This window comes from Diaporthe batatas, assembly GCF_019321695.1.
Source record: "Diaporthe batatas strain CRI 302-4 chromosome Unknown Contig00004, whole genome shotgun sequence".
NCBI lineage: Eukaryota > Fungi > Ascomycota > Sordariomycetes > Diaporthales > Diaporthaceae > Diaporthe > Diaporthe batatas.
In genome coordinates this window covers 668149-680595 of record NW_025408551.1, presented here as the reverse complement: position 1 = coordinate 680595, position 12447 = coordinate 668149, and the positions used below count along the sequence as shown (strand labels likewise).

The window sequence follows — 12447 nt, the reverse complement described above, 5'->3', positions numbered from 1 at the left end:
ATACGACCCACCTTGTTTCCTGGGTGGTCCTGCGTACGGACCCTGAGCATCAAACTCCGGATGGAAGCGGATAACAATTCCTTCACCGTCCGCAGGCTCCTCGTGTCTTACGGACAACGGCAATTCCTGTCGCATGCGTGCATTGGATCCACGCCAAGAATGCTTGTCTCCTCGAGCTGGCAAGAGCAAGCGTCGTCTATTCTTTCGTAGGCAGGTCGTGACGACGAACGGCATTGCAGATCACGAGAGCGAGGGGATGAAAGGATGAAAGCCACAGCCATCGGGCCACGGCGGCTGAGCATCAATGATCCTAATCGTCGTGGACCAGACAACGGGAATAACTAACTGCACGTTCATAACTTTGCCAGACCGCGGGCAGCCCGAGCCTACCCTAGGGTACTTGCATGCCTCCGTGCTACGGGAACGAATCTATCGGCTTTCAAATCATGTTTCTCTGGCGTCGATGTCGGCGGCGGCAAGGGGTTGCAGCTCCCGCCTATCACATGCGCCAGGCTTTCCGTGGGTGACGGACCCAGCGAGATGATCCATGACCTTACTCAGGGACTAAACCGTTCTGACAGACCAATTACTACCTGGAGCCCTGTGGGCTGCATCACAGTAACATCAGACGGATCCGATTCGGATCAAGGTTCACGGTAAGACTTATACTTTCGACTGGGTAGTCAAGTTTCAACGCGTGGCCAACTGGGCAGGTGAAACCGAAATAGGAGATCGTCTATGTCGCCGAAGTGCAGAATACTTGTTCGGGTTATGGATAAGAGAGATTTGGGAACCGCGGCCTCATTGAGCACCGAGTCACAGTCGCTGAGACGCGGACTACGGAATTGAGGCAACCTGTACTTCTATTCATGGACGCGCCGGGCGATATTTACTGCAGCCGGCTGGGTCACTTCAGATGTTATTACATGCGATGCAGGGCCACGCGATAGCTGCGTTGGCGAGGATTACACGCTGGGTTCATAGCCCGCCACCTGGGCTGGCCGGATTGGGCAGGCAATGCGGCATGAAGAGTCGATAATCAAATCAAAACTATGGCGCGTGACGTGGCAGTGGTCTTCAGAAGGCGTACTCTGTACTTCAGGTGACGTGTTTGTGCCAAAGAAATGAGTCTGTCGTCTGCTCGCCTCCAGGGCTAACAGTTGAGCCGTCTCGAGGAGCATCCACTTATTGTGAGGGCCCAATAAGTGAAATCTCGTCTTTAGTACCGAAGCTCAAGCTCCGCTCTACTATGGAACTTGAAAGGGATGTGATATCCTCAGCCAAGTAGCGAGGTGCCCAAGTAAGCAGCAGTCCTCTCTATCAAGTATCAGGTATTCTCGTTATGGGCCGCCAGAAGTCCAGCTCGACTTGGAGTGAATATTCCTAGGTATGTGGTTAGCACCATTATCCAGCTGGCACACATGGTGATCCTATGGCATGCACGTATATCTGCTGCTGCATCCTGTTCGTCCATCATTTGCTGCCTGAAGCGTGATCCCCGGGCTTACGTTGTGCCACCTCGAGTAGGGGAAGACAAATTCATTGCAAGGTAAAAGCAGTAACATTTTCATGTGACACCACCCGCTCTTCCTCGTCCTTCATTCATTCCGAATCTCTGCGGTATTTCAACTGATCTGTCTCAAGGTCTCCGTTCAAAGTCCGGGTAGAGCATCAAGCCCTGCGTAGGATAAGACAATCAGCGGCTCGAACGAAGGACGAAATGACGATATCGCCAACTTACATCCGTCCACATCCTCATCAACCGCCGAGGGGATAGTACACCCGTTTTGAGCAGACATGTTTTGGGTCGTCAAGGTGTCGCAGTTGACATAGCATGAAGAGTCCATTGTCCTTTGTAGAGAGTCATCTTTCCAGCCAAAGACGTAGTCGCCATGGTTGCCGTAACCCGTGCTGTCATCCATCGACCACACAAAAGGCTGGGAGCCACCAGTGGGCCAGTCGCTCGGGTTGTTGAACTGCCGAGTATCCCAAATGGTCTCGAACATGAGCTGTGGGATCCTGACTGGGTGTGTAGAAGGGCAAGGCGCACCGCCTTCAAAGGTACCATTGGCGGGGTAGGAGACATGATCCATGTGGTTTGCTGAGTCGAGGTTCACACCGTCCCAGCAACTGCTCCCTGATGATCAGCAAACCATACAATGGCAAGGGCCAACAGGAAGGGTTTCCTCACGTAGGGAATCGAACATTCACCATGATCCCGGCCGGGCAAGGCCCGGAAGGTAAGTTTTTGGTCTCCGGGTAGCGGGTGTACAAATCTTGTAAACAAGTGTACGTCAGCTGGCGGTATTTCTCCGCCTTGTCCGGTGTACGAGCTCCCTGGTCGCCGACCAGCATACGGAAACCCTGCGTGTTCTTTGGTGTTAGCGTATAGGTCAAGCTGAACCTCCTGAAGCACAGCTTTGACTTCCTTCTCTGACTGGTACGGAGCAAACTTACCGGTTGGAATGCAGTGACTCTGCTTTGCTGCTCGAAGTCTGCCAACCCATCCTGCATGTAATATACTGTCATGCCCCCGTCGGCACCTTCGAATCCCGCATTTCCGCGGATGGGTACTCGCTTGTAGGTTCCATTGTGAGCCCTGAAGAACAAGACGGCGGTCCAGTAATTAGACAGATCTTCCGTAAACTGACAAGTGGTGCATGTGGATAGACTCGGAAGGTCATGAGTGACTGGGTCCATGGATACATTGAAGGAGTTCTGTGAGCACAGTTAGATGTATTAATGCAATCATCTAGGCACATCCTCATGTTGTGGTCACAGATGATTCAAAGATCCACGTACACCACCAACAATCTGGTGAAGATGAGGAGACGGGTTAATTCCCGGGTTGACTAAAGGGTCGAGCCTCGTCACAGTCAACTGAGAGCATCCGAATCGGATGAGTGCAGCTGAAGGCAAGGCAGCACAAATAGCCAACCAAGCCACATATCCGAGGTGCATTGTGTTTGATATGTTGGGGAGAGACTGGTCCGATGGCTAATAATATTGTTAAGTCCTGAGAAGAGCAATATGAGTGTTAGAGGATCTGTGACAAATTTACATCCGCTCACGAAGACGTCGGGGTCGACAATTTATTATACTTGACATCATCCACGGATAATATCGATTGATTGCCAATGCAAACCACGCGAGCCGCCTCCATATACGGAGGCAACGTAAATAGCCGGACCAACACGGACCAATTTGAATCTACCCTTTCCAGACCAATCTTGCCGATCCTTAATACTTTACCACATGGATACCTAAGTACTTGTCTCCTCTAGTAACAACCCGGGCAACCGTTAGGCTTGGCGGCAAGTTCAAAGGCACTGATATAGCAGGCTGCTTGTGGAGTTTATGGATGGGGCCCGGTGCCGTGCCTGAGCACCGTACCAATTTCAAGGAAAATGCCGTACTCTTGATACCGTGAATTTTAGCTATCAGCTTCTACTAATGAAAAAAAGGGATTTGTTAGAATGCCAAGGGTCTGTCTTACGCTTTCCTTGATTTCACAGACCCATCAAGTATGAATTGCTTCGGAACACAGGCCTCTAAAAGGGAGATGCGATTAGAAGAATAGAGTTCCTAACAGTTCACTTTTTATACCTGTGAAGCCTTCTAGGTACTAATAATAGGTAGTTTTATTTTTAATCCCTATATATATATAATACCTTTATATAATAGTAAATACTTAAGATTTAATATTTAAAGAAATATAATATTAATAATAATAGAAAGAAAATATAATATATAAATATATAATTAAACTTTATATTATATAAATAAAATTAAAAGATATTATTTTTAATAATATTATATTAAAAATTAATAAAGTAATTATATAATAAGATTAAAATAGTTTTAAAATAACTTTTATAAAAAAGAATTTTATAATATAAAATTTAATAAGTTAATTTTTTCTATTAATATACTTATTATATAACTATTTAAATCTATTTTTATTAAATAAATTAAATATATTATAATCTTTATTTTAAATATATAATTATTAATAGAATAATAATATTATAATAATAAATTTATTTAAAAAGTCTTTTATATAAATTTTATAAAAAATTAAAACTTTTTAAAAGTTAAATAGAGTTTACTTATTATATATTAAATAAATATTATATAAAGTAAATAAAAATTTAAATATTTAAAAATTAAATCTTTCTTTTAAATATATTATTTTATTATTATAAATCTATTTACTTTTATATAATATATAAAGAATATAGTAAAAGAAGGAGCTTTATAAAAGAAGTTAATAACTTTATATATAAATAAATTTAAAGGTATATATTAAATAATTATTAACTTTATACTTAAAATATAAATTAATAATTAATTTAAAAGTTAAGAAAATAATAAATAAATAAATAGTTAAATAAAAAATATAATATAGTTAAAGCTATACTAATAATAATAATAGTTAGAACCGGATAACCCTATTTAAGAATATGCCTAGGCGCTCGGTCTCTAGAGGTCGAAATTCGACGGTGAATATAGTGCACATGTGTTTTATGCATACACAATTCACCCAGTAGAGCCCCTTAAAGCACCAAAATCTCCATACTTAACACATTTACAAGAATTCTTCAAGTAGTATAAGAAGAACTCAGGCTGTTGGCCCAGTTGGATTCCCATACACATGTGACCACAACCGCTCGATTATCGGGCAAGACCACTAGGGTTGCCGCTCACTACACTACACACACTGGGCTCGTTAGTATAGTATAGTGGACTTTAAAATACTCTTAGTGTAAATATAGTATAGTGTATAGACCTTTAGTATAAGTGTGTGTAGTATAGTGAGTTAAAATGTAGGGGGATAGGCTGGAGGGAGTATATAAATAAATAAATAAATAAATAAATAAATAAATAAATAAATAAATAAATAAATAAATAAATAAATAAATAAATAAATAAATAAATAAATAAATAAATAAATAAATAAATAAATAAATAAATAAATAAATAAATAAATAAATAAATAAATAAATAAATAAATAAATAAATAAATAAATAAATAAATAAATAAATAAATAAATAAATAAATAAATAAATAAGTAAATAAATAAGTGAATAAATAGGTAAATAAATAAGTGAATAAATAAGTAAATAAATAGGTAAATAAATAGGTAAATAAATAAGTAAAACAGTAGGTATATAAATAAATAAAAAAGTAAGTAAATAAATAATCTTTTTTCCTCCTTCTTCTCCTTTTATTTTATTTTATTTTATTTTATCTTATTTTATCTAATTACTTAATTAGCTTTCCTCTTCTTTTTCCTCCCTTCCTCTCCCTCTATTACCCTCCTCCCCCTACCCCCCCTATTTACACTTAAACCCACTATATTATACACACTAAGCTCCTTAATATAATATAGTAGACTTAAAAATACCCTTAATATAATAGAGTATAGTAGGCTTATTTACACCCACTATACTACACTACTACACTGAGTGTAGTGAACGGCAACCCTGAAGACCACTGCGGATAATGGTCTAATCAAGGATGAAAACAATCTCAAGAATTTGATCTTCAATTCCAGCCAGCGTTTTTATCAGCCTCAAAGTTGCCAAATGAAGCTGATCTGACTGGTCGAAGTTGTGGTGGAAACCAGCCTTGCATGTGGCCAGTGTCCTGCCATCAAGTCCCGCTTCCGATCGGCAGACACGGCTCCACTTCTCTACGGGTGCTTTAGCCGACGACATTGAGGATAATGTCGCAACGTCACTTCTTTTTAAACTTTTGAATCGCGGCCTTATTGGATTCTTCTGCACAAATCAAGGGAAACACCTACCTCGAAAAGAACTCAATACGACGTCGAATACCACCAGTTGACCATCATGCCCTTCATCACCATAGCTTACAAGCGCCTGCACTACACGGACTATCCGGCCACGTCCGATGTGACCAAGGGAACGATTGTCTGCCATCACGGCCTGGGCAGCTCCCAGAATTTCTACACCCCCATCGTGTCGCGGCTCACCCAGGCTGGCTTCCGCGTGATCACTTTCGACACTACTGGCGCAGCGCGCTCGCCATACACTCAAATAGAGCAGTCTACCAAATCCCTGGCCGGCGATGTCCTGGGCCTCGCCGACGCGCTGTCCGTCAAGGGTAAAGTCATTGCCGTGGGCCATTCGATGGGTGGGATGGTAGTTACGCACCTCGCAGCCGCGCACAAAGAGCGCATCCAGGCCCTTGTGCTCCTTGGGCCTGTTTATCCATCTGATGGGGTTTCGAAGGTCTTTGAGAAACGCATCGATACCGTCGAGAAGGAGGGCAGTAAGTCGTGCTGGAAATGTTGATCTATAATCAATGCCCCCACTTACTAATTTTTGGTGGCAACAGTGGAGGCAATGGCAAACTCGATTCCCATGGCGGCTACGGGCTCCAAGTCGGGGCCTTTGGTCGCGGGATTCATCAGAGAGTTGTTGCTGGGCCAGGACAAGTATGGCTACTTGTCGAATTGCCGGGTCATCGCAAATGCCACGAGGCCGAAGTACGAGGACGTTGAGTGCCCGGTGCTGTTGCTCGCTGGCGAGGAGGACAAGTCGGCACCGCTCGACTCGAGTAAGAAGATGTTTGAGGAGTTTGGCACTGCGGGCTCAGAAAAGCGTCTTGAGGTCTTGAGTGGCGTTGGCCATTGGCACTGCATTGAGGCGCCGGTGGTTGTGGGTGACAGGATTGTGGAGTTCTTGAGCTGAGGGACACATCAATGTGTCTTGAGCAACACAACTTGAATCACTGGAATTGGCAGCCCGGTTCCATTGACTGTCCTGTCACAAAACTTACACGGCAATGGTATTACTGTGTCTGTCCAGTTCAAGGCCCACATCAATTAATGAATAGCCGTGTGCGTGGCTGCTATTCCAGACAGCCAGAGCCCATCTGGCGTCCAAGAACTGCTCACATTCGAAAACGAGGTATCTAGGAACAGCCTGATGTGAATGATATGCTCTCAAATCTAGACTGCCTCTGTCAGTCATATACGTAGACACAGCACAGTAAATGGACGTTTCCTACCATTGGCCGGAGCATTTCATCCTGGTGGTTTCGCTTTCAACCGACACCTGCAAACATGGCGTCACCATAATTTGGTCAAGTGCGGCTAGTGCGTTGCTTTTGATGATCGCTGCAAGTACCTGGGTATGCTGTACGAAGAGTCGGGTTGCTGTGGGACTGGTGAAGTCACCGGTCGACCGATCCTAACGTCCGACATCATCAAGCTGGCAACAACAGACAACGGCCAACTACCAGATAGGACAATATCAAAGGAATGTACGTACAGCTTGAAGCCGCACAAATGATGGCATACCTTCCCTGAGATGCCAAACTGTTGCACAACAAGCAGGCACAAACAGTGATGGTGTTGAAGGGTTCGAAACAGCCTTGGAAATCATCCACGATGTCACCCGCTCGAATTTTCTTGAAATGCACCAACCTTCTCACGAGGTCAGCTGCAAAGACACAAACAACTTCGAGACGCATTCCCACTCGGCTTTTCAGCCCTCATACCTTTCTCAGCGCTTCGCACAGCACTCAGACGTCCTTCTCTCACACATCTAGACGATTCGGGTCAAGATCACCGACCATGGCCGACTGCACTGTTAATTCGCAGATCATCTCTGATATCACGAACCGGGAGAAGACGCTCACCAGCCAGGATGACCCTGTGAAGGGAGGCCCTACCTCCCAAGCCCAACGCCACGTCCACGACAATATTTCCAGCGATTCGGTCGTCAGCGGCATTGCCAAAGGCGAGTGATATATTACCCACAATGATGCTCCTATTGCAGGGGGGCCTGCCGCTGCGGCGCAGTCGCAGGCCGCTCGGGCTCGGATCGAGGTGAGTTGTGTGCCTGCCGAATCCTTGGCATAAGACTCCTTGGTGACGGACAATCAATTCTTGCTCATTCATGATTGCTAACAATACATGTATGCGAGCAACAACGGCCAGAAGCACACCGGGACGCTTGACGGCCAGACCATCTCAGAGATCAACAGCGCTGAGAGTAAGCTTACCGGTCAGCGTGCCCCTGAAGGACGGACCAACTGCCCAGGCCCAGAAGCATGCTAATGAGCCCATCAATGCTGACATGCTGCTTAATATCACCGAGGGAGAGAAGAATGTCGCAGGTGAAAGGATCAAGGGAGGCTCAACTGCCATTGCCCAGTCGGAGCTAGCAAAGTCACGTTCGTCTTAGATCAAGACTCGTCAGTTTTGGAGGAAGGGAGGAAGTAAGCTGCCAGGAGTGCCGAGGTGTTGTGTGACGAACAGTGAGACTCTGCTTTTGGAGGGGGTGTATTTGTATAAGACAGGGCTGAAACATTTCGAGGGACCACCATGACATTGTACACGCTCAGGCAATCTGCATCGTGAGGGGTTTGATCACAGAAGTGATGTGTGTAATCATTCTCAGAAAAGCTGGCCAGTCTAGTTATGTGAACACTTAGCCTGCTCGTCTAAGTGGACACCCTGAGGCTTCAACAAGAAAAGTACTGATTTATTGGCCGTGTTCCGCCTCAGACCTCCAGCCTCTGTTTTGGTTCATGTTTTGGTTCCCAGATCGGTTCTCTGACGCACCTCATAATGATTTTCATTTTGACACGACTGTGTTCAGGACGGCCACTTTCAGGGCTATCTGCGTAGTTAACTATCTAGGTATCTCATAGTGCACTGGGGGCATTGCTGCTTTGGGTCGGCTGTCAGCGAGCCTTGCTGATCTCAAGAATTAGGCAGCACACGGTGATGTTACAGCAGTCGTTCTTAACTCGTTTCAGTATCGAGTGACAAAGCTGACAGATCGGCAACACTATCTCTCGGATTCTCAAAGGGACTAGGACAGGAGTAGTCAGCGTCGACCTAGAAATCCAACCTGACTGGAGCCCAATCAGAAGCTTACATTATCGCCTTATTCAGATTACATCTGGCTGCCCAGGTGGTGGGTACTCCTGGCCTGAACCAGTTGACCCTGGTTCATCAGACCAGTAGGTGGTACCAGAGAAACGAATGGATAATACGACTGTTTCCATCCGCTGAAAGCATCAGGAAAAACCCTGTCAGGGTGATCACGTCCATTAAGTGTCGGAATAGGGACCCAGCAGCAACATTCAAGTTGCTCTCATCAAATCATTCAGCTGATTACAGAACCTGCCGGCACAGGCACTGGGTGGATCCCTGTTATGCTTATGACCAGATGCGCCCCATGGCCTGGTCATTCCTGATTTCTTTGTCACAAACCTTGACGAAGAAAAGATCCAGTCTAGCTTCGTTAGTTGGACCCCGAGACTCTCCGACAGGTTCCACGGCCCCGGGTCCTCCTTCCCAGTACTTTGGTAGTTTCTGGTAGTTTCTGGTAGTAGCGAGCACCTTTGACATCCATTAGGCCTGATATGGAAAGTATCATAGATCCTCGTGATCAGCTAACGAACGCTCTTCTCGGCTTCGTCGGAATGTTCACGATGATACCTAGGAAGTTGAGTCGAACTGAAGGCTTGGCGGTGATGTCCACCGTCGGTGCGATTCGCCACACCTTAACCACCGAGTACATCAGCGATCGTTTTTGACAAGTCAAAATCTTGATTTTCAACAATTTCTCCATCCTCGGACGCAAACAGAAGCCCGAGATAAGGGCATCTTGACGATGTTGTGCGGGACGTGCAGCAGGCCGATCGGTCCGTGCTTCACGACCGAGTACTCCGCGTCGTGGCCCTCGGCCTAGCATTGTCTGAGCCGACGGGGCCGGAGACACCAACGAGGCCTGCGGGAAAGCTGGGATAGAGCAATTGAACCACATCACCAAAAACACGTGAAGATGCTATCCAAAGCCAGGGGCTGCAATTCATGGCTCTGTCGTGAAGCTGTCAGCTGAGCGAATCGGGCGATTTTTTTGGGTTTGACAGCGGCCACCAATCTCTACCTAGGTACATGTAGGCTGCCATTCGAGAGTAGAGTAGCGTCTGGTTCTCGAATGAATTGGAGAAACCAATGACAAAGTGCATCCTTTGGGGGCTGTGTCGCCAATTCAGTGTGTGTTGCGACAGGGGTCTCGTTGATCAGTCCCAATATGTAACAGGCCGAACATCTGACCTTCCTTGGGTCCTGGTGCAAGTGAGATGCCCAGATTGTGGTAGCCTGACCAAGGTTGACACAGACGCGCTGTGTGCTGACACAAAGCGTGCCGAGTGATCCGTTTCGGGCGCGCACCGAGGAACCCGCCGCCCGGCCTACCCAGGTTGACAGCCCAACATTGACCTCATCACCTGCAGTAGGGGCTTGGAATCCGTCTAACTATGTATATCCAACGATTCCCAGGCCTCGTCCCATGTCTTGCAGCCACCCAAGTCCCAACACATATCCACAAACCCTAATTCGCATTACACACATTTGCATCCACTATTTCTACACACTGTCCCACAATACCCATTAATTATGCCGTTGCTTGGGGAGAACCTCCCGAGCCCAGAGCTGGACCACGAAAACAAGAGACACTCGTCAGGACGAAAGCGCCGACACCAGACCGAAAATTCTTATAGATCTTTTGCACTCGCACACCCTGCACGAGGACCCAATTATATCGACAAAGCACATGTTGTGAAGCACCTCAAGTCCAGACAGTTTCTGCAGGTACAAAAGGTGTCATCAGAAACAAATCACTACGTACCAGATATCGATGTGATATCCTTCGCCGCGCCAAAAGATCCCATCCGGCTTGTCTCGGCTCTGAAGGGCCTGGTGGAAGGGAAATTAAGCCTGAGAGATGGACGGCTTGTCCGCTTCAACAAGGATGATGTGCTGCTCACCAGGTACCGCGATGATGATTCGGATTCAACGACCGGGGCTCACTCGCCCAGGAAGGGTTCGATCATGGCGCCTCTCGAGAAGATTGTTGGCCGCGAGGTTAGAGCCATCCTGAAGAAGGACCACAAGATCATCCTGGACGATGGCCGAATGTGGACCGCAGCGAATCACCAGAACAGGTCGTTCGAATTCACGTCGCTGGATGCACACGGAGTGAAGACGGTGGCAAGATGGGTCTTATCAAGAAGGCGGATATCCGGCATCGATGACCACCCTCCAGCGTCCTCCTCGACACAGTCATCGGAAACTATGTTTCACTTCAGCATCATTCGACCGAACACTCGCAAACACGCGGTATTAGCATCTTTGACATCGTCATCCCTTCAGATCAAGGACAGTTACTATGAGCCGGCCACCAGCTTTGGCAGTTCAGAAGATTTTGAGTCGGCACCGAAGGTGGTCGACGAGGTTACAAGAAGTGTTATCACGGTTACGGCAGTCTGGGTAGTCCTTACCCTCGGATGGTCGCCGACCTACAGCGCGTCTGCTGGGGACCAGCATGACGCTTCCTGGAAGTGTGCTTCTATGCCTCGTCCAACAAAGAACCCGACATGGTAGTTGAGAGACATAAACTGATTTTGAATGATTAAATGGATTTCACAGCGTGAGCAGTTCTTGAATAGATTCACATGTATCATAAAACACACGAGATCTAATAAGAGGTTTGAAACCTGCGAGTCGATCACGCAATAAAGCACTACTTACCTGGTCAGCCGTGTAGGTGGGGTTCGTCGAGTAACATCTGAGTCGAATAACGGGAATAAGCGATTATTAATGGACACTATCCATATGACTGCTTTGCCAGCTTTGACTCTAGTATTGTGGCAGATTAGCCCTTGGGCTACTGTGTCGACGATTCTAGTGAGCGGTGCCGTCGGGAGCGATACCTTCCAGCCTTATCTGCGCGGTACGAGGCTAAGCCACATACCCACATACTATATTCTCTTTCCACTATTATTAGTACTATATTTCTTTAAATGCTAGGTCTTGAGTGCTTACTACCGTATTAAGGCGCTATATATATCCTTAGATATATATAGAATAAAAGTGAAACTATAAATAATAATAAGAAATATTTTAATACTATTTATTATAAAGATTTTAAATAGTATTATAATATAGTTTTAAAAATATTTCTTATTATAATTTAGGACTTAGAAGAGAATTATTATCTTCTTATTATATATATTAAAAAAGTTACTAATTATATACTTAAATATTTAAGCTTTTAAACTAATAGAAAGTATAGTAATTAATATTTTATATTAATTTATAAGTTTAATTATAAACTTTAAAAGGCTTTAAAGCTTTATAAATTTATAAATAATTCTTTTAATTAAATTTAACTTTTATTTATTAGAATTAAATAGTATATTATTAGTTTAAACGAAAAAGTATATTAATTTAAAATTTAACTTATAATAAAATAATAGAGTATAATATTCCTCTTTAAAATAATATTAAGAATACTTAAAGATATAATCTATTTATATTATTATATTTTAAATACTTTAATTCTAAGTGTATTTAATTAAAATAAAAAGAAAAATAGTTATTTATATTATAATTT

At 44.6% G+C, this 12447-nt stretch overlaps 4 protein-coding genes across 4 annotated transcripts; 3 read left to right on the top strand and 1 right to left on the bottom strand.

The window, feature by feature from the left end:
- Nucleotides 1–1652: 1652 nt before the first annotated feature.
- Nucleotides 1653–2961, bottom strand: KVR01_004216 (uncharacterized protein; the record flags this gene model as incomplete). Its single annotated transcript, XM_044789467.1, has 5 exons — nucleotides 1653–1678; nucleotides 1742–2130; nucleotides 2192–2364; nucleotides 2458–2718; nucleotides 2803–2961. 5 exons carry the CDS (start codon nucleotides 2959–2961, stop codon nucleotides 1653–1655), a joined length of 1008 nt encoding a protein of 335 aa, XP_044646380.1.
- A 2815-nt stretch (nucleotides 2962–5776) lies between these two features.
- On the top strand, nucleotides 5777–6720 carry KVR01_004415 (uncharacterized protein; the record flags this gene model as incomplete). Its single annotated transcript, XM_044791342.1, has 2 exons — nucleotides 5777–6298; nucleotides 6365–6720. Exons 1-2 carry the CDS (start codon nucleotides 5857–5859, stop codon nucleotides 6718–6720), a joined length of 798 nt encoding a protein of 265 aa, XP_044646579.1. The 5' UTR covers nucleotides 5777–5856.
- An 887-nt stretch (nucleotides 6721–7607) lies between these two features.
- Nucleotides 7608–8220, top strand: KVR01_004214 (uncharacterized protein; the record flags this gene model as incomplete). Its single annotated transcript, XM_044785117.1, has 3 exons — nucleotides 7608–7777; nucleotides 7961–8048; nucleotides 8083–8220. 3 exons carry the CDS (start codon nucleotides 7608–7610, stop codon nucleotides 8218–8220), a joined length of 396 nt encoding a protein of 131 aa, XP_044646378.1.
- A 2228-nt stretch (nucleotides 8221–10448) lies between these two features.
- KVR01_004264 (uncharacterized protein) lies at nucleotides 10449–11467 on the top strand (the record flags this gene model as incomplete). Its single annotated transcript, XM_044781903.1, has 2 exons — nucleotides 10449–11355; nucleotides 11421–11467. 2 exons carry the CDS (start codon nucleotides 10449–10451, stop codon nucleotides 11465–11467), a joined length of 954 nt encoding a protein of 317 aa, XP_044646428.1.
- Between the last annotated feature and the right edge of the window lie 980 nt (nucleotides 11468–12447).